This window comes from Diuraphis noxia, unplaced genomic scaffold, assembly GCF_037042655.1.
Source record: "Diuraphis noxia isolate RWA-SAM2 unplaced genomic scaffold, SU_Dnox_SAM2 contig0001, whole genome shotgun sequence".
NCBI classification, from domain to species: Eukaryota; Metazoa; Arthropoda; class Insecta; order Hemiptera; family Aphididae; genus Diuraphis; species Diuraphis noxia.
Window position 1 is genome coordinate 42,154,673 of NW_028301711.1, and position 24,510 is coordinate 42,179,182.

Consider the following 24,510-nt stretch of genomic DNA (forward strand, 5'->3'; position numbering starts at 1 on the left):
TAAACGTTTGAACATTTTTTTTTTTAAATCCAACTTTGAAAAACTTAAAAAATGTTTCAGACCACTGTTCTGCAGATTGATGATTTAAAATAGATTTTATGTTTTACTAGGTTAAGAGTAAAAGTAATACCTAGTCACTGTTTAAATCAGTTTAAACTCATTGTTTTGCCTATATTAAATACTACCTTTATTCAATTGTCAAGCAAGAATGTAAATTCTGTGGGAATTAGATAAGCCATCACCTAAAGGATTGTAAAAAAGTTAACTAGAGTCCTCAGAAATATGCTACATAAAAAAAGAAAAGTTTCAAAAATGAAAAATGTACAATGCATATGCTATGTTGAAAAATATATGCTATATTAATATTATTGAAAAAAAAATTTAATTGGACATGTTTTTGTGAATATTCATTATTATGTAGTATGTACCTATTTATTTGATTATTTATTTGATATTATATAGGAACCTTTATGGCTATATCAGTATATTAGTGTATGCACTTATTGTACTTGGTATAGCGTTTATTATATCATAAATTGTCATTCATAAAGGAAAAAATATGAAAATCAATAACGATAAAAATATAAAATGTTCAAAAAGATTAAAAAATATGCTGATTTGCTGAAATAAATATAATAATAATAACAATAATGTATTAATCTATATTCTATATTTCTATTTAAAAAATAATGTTTTAAAACAAAAAAAAATAGTTAACAGTAATAAAACACTTTTTTTGAAAATCATGTACACAATAACCATTTAAAAAGTATTCAATTTATTTAAGTGTCTATTGCTTTTAAAACAAGTGCCGCTTCCATTTTTATTTGTCTTTTAACGAGATCCAGGAATGATACTGACGAACTGATGACTTATATAAATCTAATAATATGATTTACGACGGAACTCGAGTACGATTTTCAAATAATTTTTTTTGGCGCAAAATCTATAGTTCATAAATATTATAATAATATTGTACGGTAACATGTGACAGTTGGGTTGGTACACCCGGATGAAAATCTCTTCTACACTATCAGATCCGAGAGTGTTAATTTTTTAATTCTTTCATATTCATAGCCAGCCATCTGATTTTCACCCAAGTCCCAAGTCGTCTAAAACTTCTAAGCTTAATTATTTTTTTTTTGGTACACGGTGAAAAGATTGTTGACTTTTCAACGCTAACGTCTCACACAAATTTGCAAAATGCCGAGAGACTTCAAAGCGCCTGTCAATGTTTCGCCACTCATTAGGGTAAGTGTTTTTATTTACCCAGACAATTAGCCGCCCTACTCGAAAATATGCCGTTCAGCCATTTCTTACTTTAATTGACCCTATGTGTATGTTGAAAAACACGCGATCTGTTTTTAAGTAATTCGATCAACTACATCCAATAAAATGTATAAACCTGAGTACATTAGGCTGCGTAGATAAAGCTCTTCATAGGTATTGTTTTTTATTTGATCATTTTACTCGCACATGCAATTCTTATTATCAGTTTCGGTATTGTAATTTTTTCCGTGTAATTATATTTGTTCCATTTTTATCAACAGTGACATTTCTTAGTGTTAAATAATTTGGAAAAATTCACATGATAGCCATATGTTCTTAATGTATCTATGCTTGGACCAAAAATTCAGTTTGCTGTAAAATGTTCTTATTTCACTAAATATTAAATGTAGTTTATGTAATTATGTAGGTATTATCTCTTTTGTTGAGCATGTGTTTGGAATTTGATTCATGAATATTATCTTTTTTTAATACTGTTTGTTGTAGGGGTCTTATAAATCTCTCAAGATATGATGCCGAGTATAGTTATAGCTTAAATGTTTAATGAATATTATTAATAATATCTTAATGTAGGTAAATTACTTTATTCAATAAAAATATCTAATTGTCGGAATGTAAGCAGCTACTTATTTTGAGTAAAGTATTGAAAATGTTTTTTTTTTATATATTAACAATACTTCTAATGTCAAGTGAAGGTCATTAATATTAATTTTCATATTTTTAAATATAATTTAATAAACATTATCCTCGACATTATCTAATATTATTGATAAATGTTATGGTATGTATATTTTTTTTATAATAACTGGTTAGGATTAAGTTTATTGATATACTTCAAATTATGTTTTGGTTGTTTTTCTACAAATTTATGGTATAGAATGATATATCTTTCAAAAGTCTGAAGTGTTTTAAATAGTCTACCCTAGTCTGCTAGTATCTCATTATATACTAAGGGGCAAGTACCTTAGCATCTGGTATTAAGCTTTCATCTGTATTTATGTTTTATAGATATGTTAATATTTTTAAGCCTTATTAGATCTTAGGAAATTCTTATGTAACATATTTTGTAATTCAAAGTTGTTAGAATTATATATTACCTAAGTAACCTAATACTAAATAATTATATTCCTAATAATCGGAAGTAAGAACTATAATGACTGATATTTTTATCTATGCAGGTTACTTAAACCTAGGAAGTCCAAAATCTACTACTCAAATAGTTAAATAAGGCATTATTTTAATGAATAATAATAAGTTAGTTTCTTATATAGTTAATTATATGATATTACCTATGTAATACATTTATTTATTAACATACCTAAATTTTTTGTTCAAACATTTAAACTATAAATTAACAAATTACTGATATTTATTTAAACTATTTATAAAAAAATATATATATTAATTTAAAACAGTTAGTCAATTATTATTTATTCACAGACAATGGACTATTATTACACCTACTATTACATACTATATTTTTTTCAGTAATCATCTTTCAAAAACCCTTGTATGCCCAAACTATTAAAGTTTAGAAATAGTTTAATGTATGTTATATTGAAATTTGAAACACCCAATATGGAAATACATTAAGAAAACTTAAAGTAATTTATTACCTATAAAATATGCCATGTGGCATAACAGTTGGTATACCTTATGAAAATAAATAGTATAATAATAATTAATATTATTCAACCAGTAAAAACTAGCTTTACCTGGTTTTTTCTAATGTTTGAGTTTTGTTGGTTGTATATATATTTTAATAACTACAAATTATATTAATATTTTATTTTAATATTTATTATTTTTATTTAGTTTGGCCGATGGAGCTTCTTGTTGTTAGGTGTAACATATGGAGCTACTAGACATAGTTATCTTCAAAAGAAAGAAGACAAAACAAAGGAAATCCGTCATAAAAAGATTGCTGAAAGAGAAGCCAAGATTGCTGCAGAAAAGAAGAAATTTGTTGAAGGTGATTATTAATTAATATTAATTACCACAATTGGTTATACCTAATAATACTAATATATAGTTTATAATACATAACAAAATTAGTAGGTCTAATTATAATTAAATATTTTACAAATATTTGCTTAACCTTTGATTTAAAGTAGCTTTGGGCTGACTGCCAGGTTAACATCAAATGACCCTAAAGCTATTGCAAGAATGTACTGTAAATTATTACTTAATAGAAAATCAGCAGTTCAGGTATATTGGGAGAATCACAACTATAGCACTTTCAGTGTATATTATGGTTGTTGAAGATCTAGCGAGTGCCTTTTAATATTTACTTAAAAGTTTTATACTTTTGAGCAATTATTATTTTTTCTTGTACAGACATGTATATAATTGAAACTCCTAGCTATATCTAACATGGACTTTTAATACTTTTGTCATCTGATCATACTATCTAAAAATTATTATTTAATAACTGACAACAAATTAATTTCTACTACACCTAATTATTATTATAAACATATTATTAAAATGTATTCTTAACATTCAGTATCTTTTCCGTGGATGATTTGATGAGTAATACTATTACTCTTAGACAACTACTACAATATAATATATCCTATTAATTACCTCACTAAGATGTATGATACTATTTACCTACAAAACTTAAACTTCAAACCTCGCTTGAAGTAAACAGTATTATTAACTTGTACTAATAATTGTTACAGATGAAATTAAAAGTTTGGATGTCATATTCAATCCTCCGAAGACTGTTACATAAAGGAAGGATGGCAGAAATTTAGATTGAAAATAATAAAACAAATATTGTCTCATCAATATCATATAGATTAAATTTTTAAATTTTCATTTGTAGTTACTACTCCAAATTATTTTAATGTGCAGATAAAATGTATTCATATAAGAAATATGTACAGGAAAATACATGTTTTCTTAGAACTTAATGAGATTGTTTTATTGAGTATTCATTTCATTAAACTCATATAATATGCCGATTTTGTATTAATCAAACTCAAATATATATAAATTATACTTCAACCCAGCTTTTCAGTAATCACTTTAATTGCTTAGAATTGTATAAAGTTTATTTTACATTTTTGAGGATAAATGTATTTATTTATTAATTACCATTAATAATCAATTACTGGAAAATAAACATAAAACAATTTTTAACAATATTTATGTGCTTCAATCACAAAAATGATGGATAATAATATTGTTGAGGGATATAATATCGATTTGTCTTGATATTGTCTCGAAAAAATTTAAATATTTATTTTAATTTACAACATAATTTTGTTTATTTTGAAATCTGAATACAAAATCAAATAACAATATAAAGGATAATCAATATTGTGTCATTTCCTCAAAAATATTATATTCTATCTCTTTTTAATGGGTGATTTTACTCTAAGATTACTTAAAAACATAGAAAAAAAAAGGTTCGGCATAAATACGTTTTGTTTATGTTTAACATAGGTCAGAAAGAGAAAGCATAAAATGCTTAAACCCACATACAAACACAGATAATGTTTTTAACATCAAGTCTCATGATAGGTCACAATGTCACATGGCTCACACTAATTTTTAAACTAAAGCAGCTTAACGTGATCTGCTGAGCTTAAATTTGCTGTTATGCATTTGGTAAAATGGAGATAATAAATTGCTGTGTAGCATAAAATTGCACCATAATATATTACAGTCGACTATAGGTGCATATTAAGTCTTAAACTAGGGAGTAATAAAATGTTTTACCTTAAAGTGACCCGTGGGGGTTTCACCCCCCCCCCTCCCCGTGCGATTAATATTATACAAAATATACATTATTATTTTCAAATAAAATTAGAAATAATTAAATTTAAAAAAAAATAAAACAAAACAAAATATAATTTTTAATATAATTGGTTTTCAATAAACAATGTTTTTTCTGTCTTATATATTATAACCAACACTGAATACATAACTTTAATATATGAAATCAGTTAACAACAAATTTTTATTATTTAATATATTGCACATTTATAAATATAAAAACTGAAACAATTAACAAATTAGAAAGAGATTATAATAAATCTAATTTTCTAGATTTCTTTTGCAAATTTGTCAATGATATTTTCATTTTTTAATCCATTCGTTAGTTCTCTTTCTATATACAAAGATGAAAGATTAGTAAATCTAGATTGCACCATACTAGTACGTAACCAATTCTCGGATACCAGCGAGTATGATACCCAGCGCTCCATGCAGTACTATTTAGCCTTATTTATAATTTTCCATGATACTTTTTGATTTTGCCATGTATTTTAGTTTTAACTTACCCAGTAAACAACACATTATTTTAAGATTTTTTTTTATGTTTTACATAAATAAACAATTAAAATATATAAATATAACACGTATAAATGATAATATAAAACATTTATTTTAAATATTTATTAACCTAACTGGATACAAGTTTTGAAAGTTTCTTTTTGGCTCTATTAATTTTATTTGATTTTTGATTTTCAACGTATGTAAATTGCCTCATACGCATTGTTATGTATATTGTGAAGATATCTGTAATGATTTCATATTTATGAATTAAACATGAGAATGTTAGGCTTGTCACATGAAGAAAAAATTAATTGTAAGTATTTTCAAAGACATCACCAGCACTTGCATGTTTACAAAAGCAAGTTTCCAATACTTTTAATATTTTATATAAATTACCACTAGGATGAGTTAGAAATCCTTTACTTTTTAAATTTACCAACTCTGATTCCATACCTAAATTACCATCACTCTTTAAATTTTTTATACATACTTCACACTTAGATTTTTTGCACAGTTGTCGAGCTAAGTACCTGCAGATTAATTTTTGTAATCTTTATCCTAAATCCCAAACATCATGACAAATAATATATAATTTGTCATGCCAAATATCCATTATCCAATAATGAAAATTCGCGGGTAAATGTTTAAAGATAACATTGATAATAAATAAAATTGTTTTTGGCCGCAGGAACGCTAGCTACTATTCTCACACAGGCCATCAGCTGTTTATATACGAGAATCTTTGGGCATCATTTCTGTTGTATAGTCTGGGTAGTTTCGTAACCTGTTTATCTTAAGCCATGATTACAAATAAGTACCTAACATAATAAATTAATAACATCTCAAACCCAAATAACCAATACTGTATATATATTATATATATGAAGTATGTATGTCTGTGGCATAATGCGTTAACGACTGGTATTAACTTATTTTTATAAACGCAAATTTACACTTTAAACAATATTTTTAGCTTAAAATTAGATGTGGGTGCTAAGCACACCTTGGCACCTCCGTATGTGCGCCTTGATAACTCGAAATGTTCGGTATCTCGAATAATTCAAATTTCCTTTCAAATAACACTTAATGTTTAAATAATCTTGTTAACTTGAAAATTAATTTGATAAGTTTTCGATATCTCGAATTTTCTTATCAAAATTTAGTACTAAAAATAGTTTATCAAGGCAGTTATTTTTTCTGGATGATGTCTGAAATTTTAAATTTGTGATTGATGAAATTAGATTAAAAAAGTGGTCTCCAAGAAAAGAAAAATCTTACTTTTTATTGATAATTGTACATTTGTACTATACACAATTTAACTCGACTTTTAATGATATTAAAGTGTACTTTTTACATCCTAATACTACGTCTGTATTACAACCATTAGGCCAATGCATAATAAATAGTTTGAAAATATTTTACCGAAAGAAATTTTTTTTTTTTAATTAAAACCACCCGAAGACTTTTTTATTATAACGATCGATGATCTTTAACAATACATTTAAGTGGTGTACATAAATATTAAATATTAATATTAATAAATTAATGAATAAATATTTAGTAGATATAAACAAAAAACATGTTTGGGTTATCACTCCCAATGGAGAGGTCCCAGCCTTGTCTAATAATTTATACTAAGTCATATGGTCTTCGGCGTTTGAGATGCCTTATGCCTTAATGTCTTGAGAATTATCAAGTAGTTGAATTGCTAGTGGATTGTTGTGTTTATCTAGTCTTTTCTCGTGTTTTCAAGCAAACTTGGTAATCTCGTTCTGGACGATCATCATCAAACCTTGGTGAATAATGTAATTTCTATATCGTACCGGTATGCTACGACAATAGTATGGAGAGCAATGTTTTGGCAACGTTGGATAATATCAAAATTGGACTTACTGGCACAGTCCCACAGCTGTGTTCCATAGGTCCATATTAGTTTAATTATCACTACATAAAAAAGAAGTTTGCATGCGAGATCTAATTCTAAGTGTACCGATCAGCCAATAAAGTTTCCTTAATTTCAGTTTAATTTGAACTTTGAAGATTTTTCTGGCGAACATAATGTTTACAATTTAATCGTGAATCTAGGTGCATTCCCCCATTTTATTCTCACGAACTCCAATAGCAACTATTTGATTATCCCTTTTAAATGTACATCCATCACTGTCTGTCATCATTTTTATACCTTTGTCAAGGCACACTCCACACGAAAACAAATTTACCTTAAGATCAGGTGTATGTAAAACGTTTGACAAATGACTGTCAACCCATTTATTACCGATTTTCGCTTGAACATTTATATTTCCTTTGCCAATTTCCATGATATGTTTGCCATCACCAATACGTACTGGTAACTGAACTTCAAATGACTAATAGTTACTGAACCGTTCTCTTTTGTTGGTCATGTGATCGCTAGAACCTGAATCGCTGATTTTGATGTCCTTTGATTGTACACCAACCAACGCATTTCCTGAGTTGCTCTTATTTCTTTCTGCACACTGCACTGCACTATACTTCGCGAATTATTGTTGCTGTGCACTGTCTGTACTCTGTGCACAAACACGCGATTCGTAAATCAATAATTATTGTATCAAACATACACGACTTTATTGTTATTTACCTTACTATACTGGGCCCATAACCTGTTGAAGTACACCAGATACACAGAAGCTAAAGGTAAATAATATAATAAGATCGAATATATTTAATAATATGTATAATTGATACGAATTACTATAGTGCTCCGAGGCGTAATATAAAACAACGACTAATCGTCCTACAGGCTACTACATAGAACGAATATCATTGGTGCTACTAGGGGGTGCAAAAGGGTCTTTAGCATTCAGAAGACTACACATAGACTGTTATTTATTTTAACAGGGGCCCCGAAAATCCTAGCATCGTCTCTGCATGTGACTTACTTAAGTATACAATGTAAACACTCAATTACCAATGTCTTTTCTGCGTAGTTAGCATTTTTGATGATATATGAATTACTGAAAATAACACCACGTAGGTACGTGTACTACGACACTCGAGAGCGGAAACAAACGTGTTGCTCGTTTGCGAGCAAATCGCAACTGATTACCCAAAAGAACTGGTAAAAAAATTGTATCACTATAAATGTACTGTTCACGCTCGAACACTATCATTATTATTATTCTGATATTTTTTTTTTTTAAGGCCTTTGAGACCATCTTGCCATAGAACAAATCCTTTCCCATTCTTCTCTATTCTCCGCTACTTCCTTCCAGTCCATGTGATCATATTCCGCTCCGCCAGCACTTAGGAAATCTTTTTTAATTCCATCTTCCCAGCGTAGCCTTGGTCTACCCAGTGGTCTTTTTCTCTTTGGGTTTTCTTGGAGTACCCTTTGAACCATTGAATCTTGCTTCCTAACTGCGTGTCCTGCCCATTCTAACTTACTCCGTATTATTCTGATATTAATTTTATTATTATGTTGGTGGCAGTGGACTTATAAGCAACAGCTGTGCGGTAACCACTGTCCACCGGCAAAAGACGGCCTACGTCTTGGTCGTCGGTTATTTTTCCGTAATTCGTTCTCTTTTTGTGCAACTGCCGAGCAGTCATCGCATGTATTATCTTCAAATTTTTTCTTTGAAGTTATTTTTTCTTATACTTCGTCGCAGCTGAGTCTGGACAAAGCACATGATTCTTTCTTGTATGTTTTTTTTTAGGTTTTTTTTTGTTAGCGTCTTGTCGCAGCCGAGTCTGGGCAAGCCTCCTATTTTTCATTATTAATTATTACTATTCAAACCTATTATTACTATTATTAATAACCTACATTATTATTATTATTTAAACTTATTATTGAAACCTATTATTCAGACTATTCGATTATGCGGAAGGCAACAGATTGCATTAAGAGGGCATACAGACTCTGGCCGAATTGAAATGAATGAACTTACTGAGAATGATGGAAATTTTCGTTGTCTCCTACGATTTAGAGCCAATAATGGTGATATAGTTTTAAAAGACCATCTAGAAATGAGTGATTTGAATGCTATGTATACAAGTCCTCAAATCCAAAATTATATAATTACTATTTTTGGAGAACTAATTCAATCTGAAATAGTTAAACAAATATCAAAATCCAGTTTTTTTTCTGTTCTCGCTGACGAAACAACTGATATTAGTCGAATCGAACAATTTTCAGTATGCATAAGATACCTAGATGAAGAATCAATGATAGTTCGGGAAAATTTTTTAGCATTTATTCCTGTTCAGGATGTAACAGGAGAAGGTTTAGCTAACACTTTACTAGAAACATTGAAAAACCTTGATTTGAATTTAGAAAAAATGCGTGGTCAAGGGTATAATGGGGCGGTAACCATGTAGGATGCTTTTAATGGTCTACAGGCAATTGTGAGGAAAAAATATCCTAAAGCGTTATTCACTCATTGGCTCATTGCATATCGCATTCTTTGAATCTTTGTTTATCTGACGCTTCGAAGACTCAAGATATTCGAAATGCTTTTGGAACTGTATCAGAATGTTGTGCATTTTTTCATTATTCCGCAAAAAGAGCCCACATTTTAAAAGAAAAAGTTTTAGAAATTAATCCAAAAACTCAGGCACATAAACTTAAATCACTGTGCGAAACTATATGGGTTTTGCGTCACGAGGCTATAATGATTTTTAAAGAATTTTTGCAACCAATAGTTTCTGCTTTAAAGCAAATTGAAGATGATTCAAAAAATAAGAAATCAATAAAACGAGCACATTCGTAACACTTTCAGAATTCTAAGTAGCTATCTATGTTTCAAATAAATTATTGAGTTTTACTTACAATTTATCTGAGTATTTACAAACTAAGAATATAGATTTAGTAAACGTATTTGAAAGTGTATCCGAAGTCTCCAAGAAACTTCAAGATATTAGAGAAAATTCAAATGTCGAGTTTCGAGTAAAAAGTATTTCAGTTTTGTTAAATTTTAATGAAACTATGCCACGTATTTGTGGTAGACAAAAAAATCGAAATAATGGGCCTTTTAAAGATATTGAAGAATTTTACAGACGTACAATATTTATTCCATACTTAGATGATTTGCTTTGCTCACTAAAACAACGTTTTCTATCTCATAAAAATATAATAGTCATTACAGTATGTATTGCCGTCCTTGGCTGTTGATAACCCATTTTCGTGTTTAAAACCAGCTGTTCCATTTTATGAAGACGATTTACCAGGTTATCAAGATATTATTGAAGCTGAATTTACATTATGGCAGTCTAAGTGGAAAACAGTTGCGCCAAAGTTCAGACCATTAAATGCAATTGAAACCTTAACCAACTGTGACAGCAATGTTTCCAAACATGTATCAACTCCTAAAGTTAATATCAGTATATTACCTGTATTAGCAGTCGATACATCTTGGATGCTGTACGGCTATGCAATAAAGCATGACGACACCTAAAAAAATAAACAATCGTAAACTGATTTACAAAATCAGGTTTTAGAACTTCGATTGAAAATATTCTTTATGAACCTTCTGATGATAATAACGACGAATGGGATCAATTAACCGAGAAAATAAATCTTAATGAAACTTTTACACCATACGTCATTGTCGATGAAAATTAGGAGATTTGTGGGTAATGGACTAATAACGATATAATCTCTGATATATTGGACGAAGGTAACGAAGAAGAAATTGAAGACCAACAAATACAATTCACCATTACAAAAAAAGAAGCGAAACTTGCATTAGAAACATTACGTAAATATATTGAAGGCAATGAAGTAATGGAAGATTTATTTAAACCACTAGGTATTTTAGAAAATAGAATTAAGAACAATGCTTTAAATGAACAAAAACAATCAACTTTACACCAATTCTTTAAAAATGATAATATGTTAGTAGAAATGTAGGAAAACATTTTTTTATTTCTTTAATGTAAAATAATTCAAAAATAAACATATTTTTTTACTCGACATTTTTAGTAAGTCAGATTTTTTTTCCTCATAAACTTTGAGTTACCGAGAGTCATCTGTATTAAGTATTAGTACTGGGTATCTGCGAGATGGTTAAATTAAAAGGTTAACTTAATACAAAATAAATCATTTATCTTATAGTTTTTGCTAATATATATTATATTCCTTGAATTTCTAGGGAAAATGGGTGTATAAAAATAATACAATATTTACCACATTTAAAAACAAATTTGATGCCATTAGATGTACAAAGTATTTAACTAAATAATAAAATGGTACATTCACCTGTTAAAATGATATATAAGTATATTAATATAGTTGTATAAAATAAAAAGCATATTCATTTAACACATATATTGATATAATACTATTTTCTTTAATAGTTAAATTTAAATCATTAAAATTTTGATAATTGCATAATATTAATTTTTTATTTTATTAGTACTTAAAGTAGAATACAATTAAATATTTTTTGTATATAGTAACATTTACAGATAAATTATTTGTGTGATTTACTAAATAGTGGTAATATAAATGCAAGTGTGTACATAATAATACTTTGAAACATCACTTCAAGATTGTATATGTACTTAGTTATAAATATTATGCAGCTTTAAAATACATTTATCATCTAAAAGTTAAACGTAAAAACAGAAGTATTTTTATTAACACAAAAACCATAAAACATAATTTGAAGTACTTTCTTTTATTAGTTAATAATTGCAAACAAAGAGTTTTTAATAACACGGGCAAATAAATTACATATATATTTAAAATACAATAATATATTTATGAAAATAAATAGAACTTAGACAACGCAATAAAGTTAGTAAAGAACATTTATATAAATTAAGAATTAAAGGGAAAGAAAGAAATATTAATTAAATAAGAAATTAAAAATAATAAATCTATAAAGAAAATTTGTAGATGCTAATATGCAGTCAAGTCATTGTACACAATAAACAATGATGATATATTATGAAATTGTTCTAATGTTTAAATGTCAAAAAATAAAAAAAAGCATAATATTTAAAAATAAATATAATAAATAAATACATTTTTCAACTGCAATCACCAGTGTAAGGATTATTTTATTGTTGACTATATTCTGGCAATGGTTTCACAATACCTTGTGTAAATGCATAATGTATGCAACTGCATACAAATTTATATTGATTCTAAAAATAAAAACAATAATTTAGCAATAACTAATAATAGTATTTTATCTCTTAATAGCCTATTTTTTTTTTAATTATTAAAGACATTATAAGAGGGAAATGACACAGGCACCAAATTCATCTTCGCGATAAAAAGATAAATGTATAATGTATATACAAATGTATGTTGTATATTCCATTTATAGTGTACTTACTGAAGTTTGTACCATCATAGCTCGTTGATCACGCATTTGTCGGACAATTTCAAGTGGATAAACGGGTTGACCTGCTTCTATTAAGCATAATGCAGTTTCTAATAATATTATCACACCAGTACGTCCAATACCAGCTGAACAATGTATAACAACAGGTTCGACGACACCTGCACGTTCTTTACGAACAGCTCCTACTAAATTTAACAAGCGATCTGAATCATCTGGTACACCGTGATCGGGCCATAAACTATATTGAAGTTGTGTAACAGATCTAGTTTCATTAGTCTGTAAAAATTAATTTTAAAAGTAATTAAGTACGGATCATATATCAAAGTTAAACTACTAATCATTGCTTAGGATAATGTGGCTCATAAATTTAGTTAAGATAAAATAAAATTTTTTTGTTAGATATTTTCAATATCATTGCATCAATTAGTTAAAAATCCTACGAATATTGTTTCATGGTATTATTTTCAATCCACTACATAAGCTGTTTAGCATTCATTGGTAATACAGGTGCACAAATTGTCTTTATGTGAATAGTAATTATCATTAATACGATTTGATATCATTATTTATCAACGATACAATTTACTATCTATCTTAGATACGGACACTTGCATGCACATTTATTTTAAAATCAGTTTATGAACAACAAATTTAAAAAATACATAAAGTAAGACAAAAATTATTCTGTTGTTTAATGTCAAAACTTAAATATATTTGAATTTATTAAACATTAAACAAGTTATGGTTTGAAAGTAAAATTCATTATTTAAATATTTTAACTAATAAAACTAAATATGAATGGCTTGTAAAAGAGAAAAAACAAATGCATATGAGACATCATAATTTAAGAATACTCACGCTTGTTTCAGTTAACTCTATTTGACGGTAAACAATAATGTTAGAAGTATCTGTTTCCTCAGACACCAGTTTTAATGTAATATTGCTATTAACTTCTAATGATTCATTGATTGGTGGCCAATATTTGGCACATTTTTGACGACCTTTTTCAACAAGTGCAGTGACCATAACAATTAAAGTACTACGAGATTCTAATACCATACACCAGAAATCACTAATTGTTGTTTGAAGTGGTCCTATTAAAATTTAAAAAAAACTAAGTATTAACTCAAATAATTAATAACCCATGTATTTAGTATGTATTTACAAACCTTGTGTTGCTATGTATCTATTAATGATTCCTGAACCCGGTATTTCCATATTTATATAATTGGCATTAATATAGTCATGGTCTTGGTTTTTGATAACATATCGAGTTATATCATCTGAATAATATTAAAAGAATATTTAGTATAAAATTACATTTTAGAACAATAAATAACCAATAAACATTCTTTGTTTGAAATGAAATATTATTTCTATAGTAGGTAAATTATAATGAAATAATATATTGTATGAAGTTTCATCAATTTTTTAGTCTACAAATTAAAATTTTTACTTACATGGAGCAATATCGCGATATCTATTTTTGTGTATGTTTTGAGAGGTTCTTGCATTATCCATTGTAGTTTCTGGTTTATGCCTGTACAGCTGTTCAAACTGTGTTAGTAAAGATCCACTAGCTAAACCATCTCCAAGCAGTAATATAGATTGAATCAATGGATCAGATGACATAACACTTGGTGGAGATTCTGGTATGTACTGAAATAAAGGTTCTTCTTCTTTTTCTTTTAAACAATCATCATCATCATCATCATCACCTGTACATTATAACATAACTTGGAATGATTATTTTTAAACATTATAAAATACACACAAATAGTTAATATAATATGCAAAAAAGATGGATGATGATTAAACAATTAGTAGAGTAACATTAAATTATTCAAATATAAAAATACATATTTTACTACATTGAAATATTTAGTGACTGAATCAAAATTTTAAAATGCTAATACATTTATATACTCAAATAAAATTAAATATATTTTGTCATAATAACAGTTAATCTATTTATTACTATATCACATCACTGATTTTATTTACATGGTTACCAAGTTATAGTGTAAAAATGAATCTTTTAAAGAAGACTTAAAATTTATTTTTCTAAAATGTGTGAAGATATTTTATAGTAAATATAAAATAAAATAACATTACAAGTTATCAAAATACTATATAGATAAATACAATTTAATGTTAAGTATATTTTCAACACATTATCTTAAAACTTGTTTTGATTAAATATCTTATTTTAGCCATTCAAACTTGTAATTTTTATTTTAATCCCAATTCAAGATACATTTTTATATGATATATACCTTTTTGTTGTACTGTTAAAACTAATTTTCCATCGTGTTCAACATCTCTAGCTGCTCTAATTAAATTTACAACATCGTCATGGACCATCTCACTGACTTCTTGTCCATTTATCATTAAAACCTAAATGATTTGATATTATTAATAATTTAAAATGTAATAAAAATAAATTATAAATTACTTTAAAAACTTCTATTGTGTATTGAGTAAACAATATCAAATTAAGTTATAAAATATTATTAATACAAGTAAAATATGCTAACCTGATCTCCTTCACATAGCTTAGGTTGTGTTCGATAAGCTGCTGTGTTAGGAACAACTCTGGACACAACAATTGGTAATCCTAAATCTGAGCCACCTCTTACATTAAATCCAAATCGCCCTTCTTCATCAGCATTCATATGAATGCAAACAACATTATTTTCGCAACCCTATAATATATTGATGATACAGGTAAAGATGGATTTTTTTTTTATTTATATGAAGCTTTAGTTTTGTGTATGGAATAATCCAACAACAAAATTATTTTAAATTATGCATAATATGTAGTACTGTTATTAAGAATACGCTACACCCGCAATGTTGTCTCCGTCTTACAAGTGTGTAACATTGCAAATTTTATGATAAGCAGATCACGTTTAGCTCCGTTAGTTTAAAATTTAGAGTAAATTGACCTCTTACAAAAATTAAAGGTAACATTATTATTGAGGGCATCTCGAAGGCTTTTTATTATATTTTAATTTTAAAGTGAGTTATGTGTATTTTAAAATTGTAAATTGTTTGTATATCTTAAAATACTCATAACTCATTTTAAAATTAAAATATAATAAAAAGCCTACGAGATGCCCACAATAATAATGTTACCTTTAATTTTTGTAATAGGTCAATGTACTCTAAATTTTAAACTAACGGAGCTAAACGTGATCTGCTGAGCATAAAATTTGCTACGTTACGCATTTGTAAGACGAAGACAACATATGCGAGTGTAGCGTCCTCTTAAGGAATAATATAGGTGTATATGATTAAATACTATTTAACCAAAATTAAACAAATTGATGTTTTATTTTAGTTGTTAACAAATTTAAATTGTTTAAATAGAACAATTCTTCCACCAAAAATGTATTATTTGATTATCGAAATAGTCAATGTCATTAATCATAGCTTGAAGGAACATATCTGATATTTGTTGTTTCTGTCTTACAAGTAGAAACATAGTACATTAAGACTCAGCAGATCACGTGTAGCTTTGTGGGCTTAATAATTAGAGTAAATCGACCTCTCATGAAACTTGATGATAAGAAAATAATTTATATTTGACTTTGCCTTTTTACAACAGTTTAATTTATTATAAGAATAAATTAAAATTATAACTGACTTAAAAACTGAATTATTGTAACAAACACAGATAATGTTCTTACCATCAAGTTACATAAGAGGTCAATTCACTCTAATTTTTAAACTAACAAAGCTACGAGTACACATGATCTGCTGAGTGTAAATTTACCATGTTACACAATTTTCTGATAGAGACAACAAATTCCAGTTTTACGTTCTCTTAATTCTAATTATTAATTTAGATAATTAAGCTTTATAATAAACTATAATTATAAAATATTACCAAAGAAGATTCTGTATCATATGCTGGAATATCATAAATACTACTAGACATATCATCATCAACATAATTTCGGCCAGTTGCTGCTAATCCGGTTCCACTACTACTACTACTTGGACGAACAGCTGAAGATATAAATCCACCTTCGCTGAAAAAACATAATTAAAATGTGAAAATTAAATTAATGTTATAGTTTATTATAATTGTACTAAAGCAAACAAACGTATATAAAAAACATCTTAAAATACAGTTTTTATTTAAATGATGGACATAATTTTATACAGGAGCTAAATGCTAAAATGTTATGCTACACAGACATAAATTTAAAAATTAAAGATTCAATTTTAATTTATTGAAAAAATAAACAAATAAACCAATCATTTAAACTATTTACAAAATTATTCCTTTCAAAACAGTTTAATCTGTTTTGAAATGATTTTAGAAAATTCTTTTAAACTCAAATATTTCCAGCTATGTTGTACTTACTCATCTGATACAAGTGATGAAGTAGGACCCCAAGCAGGTCTTGGTTCTTTATCAACTGACTTAACTTTATTATCATGTGAACCTTTAGCAGATGATTTTAGAATTGATTTCGAGCTCTTACTTTCAATATTGTTGTTAACTGGTTGTTTAGAACAGTATTTACTTTTAAATCTAAAAACAAACAATTTAGTTCATGAACTTAATTTTAAAAATAAAGTCTTTTTACAAAAAAATCATAGGATATAAATAATTATTTCTATAAAAATTTCAGAACAAAATAGTATAAAACAATAAAAATTCATAATAGTTGTTATTTTACAAGTTAAACATAAATTACTAAATTATAATTTTTAAATGATTGAATACAAAAATAATAATAATAACCTAAGAAATGTTCGATGAGGTCGTGGTTGTGACATACGACTCTCTTCTATTGTTTGTATTTCAGTTCGTCCAGAATATGAAAAGCGTGAACCAAGAAATGGTCCTGGTAATAATCGCCTAAATCCTCGATTATTCGATTGGCAAATGGGTTGATTTAACCGGAAAAATGAATGATGTTCAACACAAGATTTCCATAAATGTTTAGATGAACGATATGTCATCATATTAAAGCCCAATACCGTATCATAGTTTTCAGACTGTAAATTAATAAATTTGTAAGCTCTCAAACATAAAATATCTATTTTATAAAAGTAAAACATTCAATGACGTTTTTTTATACCATTTCTCTTCTTAGTTGAACAAAAAAATGTCTTCGCTTAAATGATATTTTTACTATTTTTGCCCATGATAATGTATTTATACGAATATTATTTTGAAATACAACTAAACCATTACATGTAACTCCAATATCTAATTCCTTATCAGCAGAATCCTAGTATTTAACAAAACATAACAAATTATTATTTAATATATTAGAAATAAATTTAAAAGTTTATTATAAGAAATACCCACTTTTGCTTTATGTAAATCAACACCATACATATCTAATCTTTTTCCATGGTCCAAGAAATTAAATTCAGCATCAGCGGGAGATTGACCTCTAAAATTAAAAATTGTATAATAAATTTATACTTATGTTTATATTATATTTACGTATAATTTACTTATGTAGTTTATGTAATTCAGAAATTTGATTTTCCAATTGCTCTGTTTGACCAGGTATAAGAACCATGCCAGATATATATCCAGGCTTATGTTCTTCAGGGTGGTAATCTCCAAGTTCAGCTAAAAAATTTAATTATTATTTAATCAATACCTTATAAGTTATTTTGTTTTAAAAATTTAAAATTACATTGAACAGTGTAACTGGCGAGAAGACAAGCAGTACTTGGAGATACAATAAGTTTTCCATGTAAAATATCTTTTCGTAATTGTAAATACAAATGATAACGTGTATATTCTTCTTGAAGTTTACTTGGATCAGACACATAAAATTTTACACAAAAATAAAAAAATCCTCCTGAAATCATTAAATAATATAATAAATAAAACATAAAAAATGTATTAGAAATTCAATAAACAGTTAGAATTAAAAATAATGTAGCTATGTAGCTATTTATTTAATCATTTTGATATCAGAAACTATTATATTAATATATTTATGTTGATTTTTTAAAACTATTAAAATACTAAACACAAAAAAATTCAAATTAACAAGACTAAATTATTTTATGCTAAAAATGTATTTAGATTATTTGCTTTATAATAATAATAAATTACCTCTCATTTGTTTTTTAATACTTTTTTTTGGATTCAGCCATCTCTAAAGGTATTAAAAATGAAAATATTAGTCACAATTTTAGTTTGCTGAATAATAATTTATTAAACATACCAAAATATCTGTATTTGTGACAGATGGAATTGTTCCATTTTCAGTGAATTGTAAACCAAAATAATCTTTTTCAATTAATTCCAAGTGTTGAAATACTGCTTCTAGTAATGCTTCACCTTTAGCTCGTTTCTAAATATTTTATTTTATGAATATAAATTATAACATAATTAAATATTACTAATACAAGTATTTAATTAAATATACTTACGTCAAGTTTAAAACAATGCTGAGTGTCATCAAGAAATACAACAGTGGCATTGATCGATTTTAAACGACCTCGATCTATAGCCAATTCGGTAGCACGAACATTGTATGTGCCACTCGATCCTGCTAAGGTCCTTCTTGACACACCTTCTATCATTATACGTCATAAGTAATCCATAAGAAATTTTCTATAAAAATAATTTAAATTATATTAGTATACAAATTATAGATATATGGATATGTGGACAAGATCGATTAATAGTATACGCACAAACATCCAAATTAATTTAAACTAATTTAAAATTAAAATCTTTCAAGACTTTTTACTATTGTAATACCCATCATGACAAATATCATGTTTAAAAAAAATGTATATTATGAAAGTAATCTAATTCATAATACTATACTAATACATACTTAGTTTATTAGATTAGATTTTTTACTTTGCACAGGCTAAAAAAAATATTTGTCTAACTACTTAAACATAAATTTGATTATTTATAATTTATCAGCATATAGGTAGCCTAAAATGAATTAGTTAAAGATAAATTATTTTATAGTCGGGCACATTAAAAATAAGCATTTCCTCCCACTCTTCCGTGACTAATTCTTCATATCCACTACCATAGCCAGTGGTACTCAAAACTTTTCTGGCCTGATACCATTAACCACATTTAAAGCAGTGATGAAAGTACAAATTATGTATACACAATCCCATTTAATATGGTAAATAATTTTAAGTCCCTTAACATTTCTTTCAAATTTATTTACATACAGCAGAAGAAGATTTGACATACACAGCTTTTAGATAACCACTATTGAGAATTCACCAATTAAACTGGATGCCGACTATAAATAATATTTAAACTATATTACTATGCTATTCAGGGATTGATTTGAGTAGGTATTTAAGATAAAATTTTTAAATAGGGATATTATAATTGTTCTGAGAATACTAAGGGCCGGTTTTCTAATTATTTTTCATCGCATTTAAGGCAAGCTTAAACATTTTATTTTGTAATTTAAAAACAGATCAAAAAATCAAAGCATGCATGGAATTTGGTTGAAAGGTATTCAGTTGATAAAAAACACAGTGATTTTTTTAAAAAAAAATTAAAATTCCAAAAATAACAATTTTATATTTTTATAGTTGTTTATTTCTTAGACAATGAAGAAATAATTTTGAAATCAGTTGAAATTTGAATGACTTAAATTTTCAAAAATATACCACAATATTGTAAAATATTAAGATTTTACACTTAGATAATTAATGCTTATCTAATGAGTAATAAAGAACACATCATTTTGATATTTGATATGATATTTGTAATTAAATTATTGTATTGCTGAGACTATCTCGCAATATATTTAAATTATAGCTCTAATTTTATTACAAAGATCATGCCATGGGCTTATAAAATTGACTTTTGCACTGTACCGTCCAATAGAACCGTGTTTAAAATATTTTTAAAGTAAAATTGTGCATAGTAAATAAAAATTTATATAATAAATAATAATGAATAGTTTAAGTCCCCTAACAATTTTTATTTTTAACTAAAATCATTGTTATTCTCATACAAATCTAAATTTGTCCAAATTTGAAAATATAAATTTAAATTTATTATATACTTGTGATATGACGACAAAACAACTTATAAGGAATATTTTGCTTATAGAATTATCATGCCTAAGCAATTAAAATTAATTATAAAGATTTTTATCTATAAAATAATTTATATGTTTTCATATAAAATTCACAAATGTTGTCTAGATATTAAATTCAAGCACTTATGAAAGATTTTATTTTTTTGAAACTATATTTATTCATTGTATTTGTAATTTTTTTAATATACCATAATTTATGATAAACTTAATAATTATTTTAACACGATTACATAATTTATAATTTAATATTTGAAATAAATAGTCATTGAATAAAGATTATTATACTTAGGATAAATATTTTTCAAAACTATAGTATTATTTTCATTATATTCAAATAATTTATTTGTGACAATTTTAAGTCTGTTTATTGGTACTTTTTGAATAGGGTTAGTTAACTAATGAAAAACTAACAGAAAGACGTTAAACAGTGTAAAACTAACACATTTCTTGCTTCACTTCAATATTAAAGCATATGGACACTGAAAAGGTATACACATTTTCTAGGTAAAAGTATATTAATCTATAACATGTAAAATATACCAATATTAGATTTTTAAACTGTTGTGTGTTACAATTGTAATTAAAAGTTCATATTATACACAATATGAACACACACACACACACACACACGCATAATAAATAAATATATTATAATTATAATAACAACTTATAATTATTGAATTAACAAATTAAATTAGAAATATTCAAATAATATTGTGATAACAAATTATTTACAATGAAACAATGCTAAAAAAAAATTGTTTATTAGTCATTACAAATACTTGTTAAATTGTACACAACAAGGTTAATCCATACATAAATTTGTGTGTGACACTAGCATCTTTATTCTAGTGCCATATAAAATAAAATAAAAGTTAAGCCAAAGGATTCCTAGCAATAGACATCATTTATCTCAATTCAATATAAATGTCTATAATTGTTATTAAATATAATTAAAAGTAAAACTATCTTATTCAGATGTCTTAAATTTTAAACTATTGAGCAAAAATGTTATTAAAAATTGCTGTTAATAAGCTTAAATCAGTTTGCTTTTATTTATCAGTTAGATTACTTTCAAATTAAAAAAAAAAAGATACCTATTCAACTACCATCTGTTCAATTTCCAATTAAATTAGTTATACTTTTTTACAGACTTGAAAATATGATAATAAATAAATAAATAATGTAAAAAGACGGATACACCATTGCAAAATCAATAGTCAAATACTTCATTAATTAGCTATTTATAATTGTGCCCTTGACAATTACTCAAAAATAAAATAAGATAAAAATATAACTGAAGCTACTACTTTTAAACTAATTTTAAGCAAAAAAAATATGGTATCAGAAAAAACTTCCCTATTTTGATTTATGACTATTTCATAATTAATTTCACCATCCCACCAAATTTTTAATTTATACATTGTAAGGAAACTTATAGTTATGTCGTGGTTAAGATTCTAGACTTACAGTGTTAAGATTTTATGAATGTTTAAAATGTACCTACAGTAAAATTTATCAAAAAATGCTCAAAAACAGTGGTATACAAATGTTTATCAAACTTTAAATGTTGGATCCACGTTTTCAAAAATGTCAAATTCATAACATCTTTATATATATATTAAAAAATACATAAGATTCCATAAGAAAAAATCCGAAATTTTGGGTGCCCAGTAAAGTAGAAATATACCTTTATTTAATATATTACAATAATATGTTTATTGTGATTACCAAAGCGAACCCATATAAACTACAATGGATAAATAAATAAATATATAGCAAGTACCAATGTAAATTTGTATGTATTTTGGATCACCAACATTATAATAATAAGTATCTAAATACTAAACAGTAATGATTGATAATAAATAAATAATATTTTTATTTATCTCAAAAAAACTGGACAGTGTTAGGTAAATATATATACCTATCTATATAACTACAGCTAAAATTAATTGGCATTTTAGTATGTTATTAAGTTAATACTGATTATTTCAAATAAGTAATAACAATGGATTTTGCTAAGGTCAGTCCAAAACCAAAATTTTTTTTGTCTATAAATTAAAATTCAAAAACCTACCTATACTATAATATAATATCTTGTTGCGCAGTTAAAAAAAAATGTCTTGGATGACACTAATGATTAACATGTACAACAATTATAACGGTAATTTCATTTATCTACACCATAATATGTTAGTTATGATAAAAAATTAATTTACACAAAGATTACTTAAGTAATTTAAATAACATATTCTTTAACATAAAACTACCTACTCAAATTTTAAATGTTTTATAACACAAGCATTTTTTTTTAAATTTATGTTCTTACTTATCCTTTTAATATGCTTTTATAAAATTCCTTAATTTACATAATTTGTTGTATAAAAATGTTATTAGCATAAATAAGTTTAAATACAAGGTTTGGGTGAAATTTAAATATATATATATTATAATCATAATATTATTTATAACTAACCACAGATAAATCGCAGTTGATTTTTGATAGATGTACGTGCAATGCTCTGAGTCCATGATTGTATGCAGATGCTGTTGTGTCAAACTTTTCGAAGATAGTCTTGACGGATTCAATAGTTTAAGATTTAGTAGAAAAACATATCGGACAAAATGTTCGTAGCGAAACAACATATCAAATGCATTGTTAAGCAACAGTGAAAATCGTTGTTCGATAGCTAGATGTAGTGTTGCAATGGAGATATTAAATTCGCGAGGAACAGTAGCTTTCAAGAATAAATAATAATTATTGATTAATGAATAATTAAATAATAATAGTAATAATAATAATGGTGAAAAAAATCCCAATCGTGTACAATTAATCAAAAACGATTGTAATTGTAAACAAATAATAATAATTTATATCACACCGTTCACGTCGTTATCTAAGTAGTAAGTAGTGATTTTTTTCACAAAACGAAAAAAATGTTCGATGAAAACGGGTAGCCAGCAATTGATCGACATTAGAACCGTCGTGGCTTGCGCGTTTGACCGTTGGCCAACGGTGAACATTTGACTGTTCGGAACTTTGTCGTCTTATTAGTTTGGTTAACGATAAGTTGCCAGTTGGTGACATATTTTGGTTTTGATGCGGCGGCGACGCGGTGTTAAGTGTTGACTGTTTGTCTGTTTATCATTGTGAAATTGTAGCACTGCGCGTCTGCGCGACTGACCACCATTGAACTCTATAATATGATAATATTGATATTATATAAATATTAAATACATTGTCATATATACCAAGACTATAGAGTATTAGAATTAGAGTTCAATGATATATAAGTATATGAAAGTATATGAGTCAATGCTGATCACTTTGTTGTAGAAGACGTTCAGTTTACTCAGTTTAGGACTTTAGGTACCTCAGTGGGTACTGTTACTACTGTACCTATGTAGTCTGTAGACTGTACTACACTTTACTATTTTTATAGTTTACTACAACCAAGTTATAGGTAGTCGTAGTAGTTTTTTATTTTCCAGTACTATGTCTAGTCTATGATACGTCTGTA

At 26.6% G+C, this 24,510-nt stretch overlaps 2 protein-coding genes across 2 annotated transcripts; one reads left to right on the plus strand and one right to left on the minus strand.

The window, feature by feature from the left end:
* The first annotated feature begins 1,056 nt into the window (after positions 1-1,056).
* ATPsynE (ATP synthase, subunit E) lies at positions 1,057-4,205 on the plus strand. The gene is made up of 3 exons (XM_015517805.2): positions 1,057-1,251; positions 3,103-3,259; positions 3,972-4,205. Exons 1-3 carry the CDS (start codon positions 1,204-1,206, stop codon positions 4,022-4,024), a joined length of 258 nt encoding a protein of 85 aa, XP_015373291.1. The 5' UTR covers positions 1,057-1,203; the 3' UTR covers positions 4,025-4,205.
* An 8,088-nt stretch (positions 4,206-12,293) lies between these two features.
* Positions 12,294-23,857, minus strand: Ptpmeg (protein tyrosine phosphatase Meg). Its single transcript, XM_015517812.2, has 18 exons — positions 23,466-23,857; positions 19,326-19,509; positions 19,118-19,246; positions 19,006-19,048; positions 18,578-18,745; positions 18,390-18,510; positions 18,238-18,325; positions 18,005-18,157; positions 17,665-17,921; positions 17,281-17,451; positions 16,798-16,942; positions 15,443-15,610; positions 15,182-15,302; positions 14,366-14,623; positions 14,075-14,188; positions 13,764-13,999; positions 12,897-13,181; positions 12,294-12,702 (listed from the first exon to the last, which is right to left on the minus strand). Exons 2-18 carry the CDS (start codon positions 19,476-19,478, stop codon positions 12,616-12,618), a joined length of 2,697 nt encoding a protein of 898 aa, XP_015373298.1. The 5' UTR covers positions 19,479-19,509; positions 23,466-23,857; the 3' UTR covers positions 12,294-12,615.
* Positions 23,858-24,510: the final 653 nt, after the last annotated feature.

Coding starts and splice junctions, on each gene's coding strand:
- ATPsynE (XM_015517805.2), top strand. CDS start 1,204: ATGCCGAGAGACTTCAAAGCGCCTGTCAATGTTTCGCCACTCATTAGG. Junction 1,252..3,102: donor ATGTTTCGCCACTCATTAGG/GTAAGTGTTTTT, acceptor ATTTTTATTTAG/TTTGGCCGATGGAGCTTCTT. Junction 3,260..3,971: donor AAAGAAGAAATTTGTTGAAG/GTGATTATTAAT, acceptor TAATTGTTACAG/ATGAAATTAAAAGTTTGGAT.
- Ptpmeg (XM_015517812.2), bottom strand. CDS start 19,478: ATGATAGAAGGTGTGTCAAGAAGGACCTTAGCAGGATCGAGTGGCACA. Junction 18,326..18,389: donor GAATTACATAAACTACATAA/GTAAATTATACG, acceptor TTTTAATTTTAG/AGGTCAATCTCCCGCTGATG. Junction 16,943..17,280: donor TCATCACTTGTATCAGATGA/GTAAGTACAACA, acceptor ATGTTTTTTCAG/CGAAGGTGGATTTATATCTT.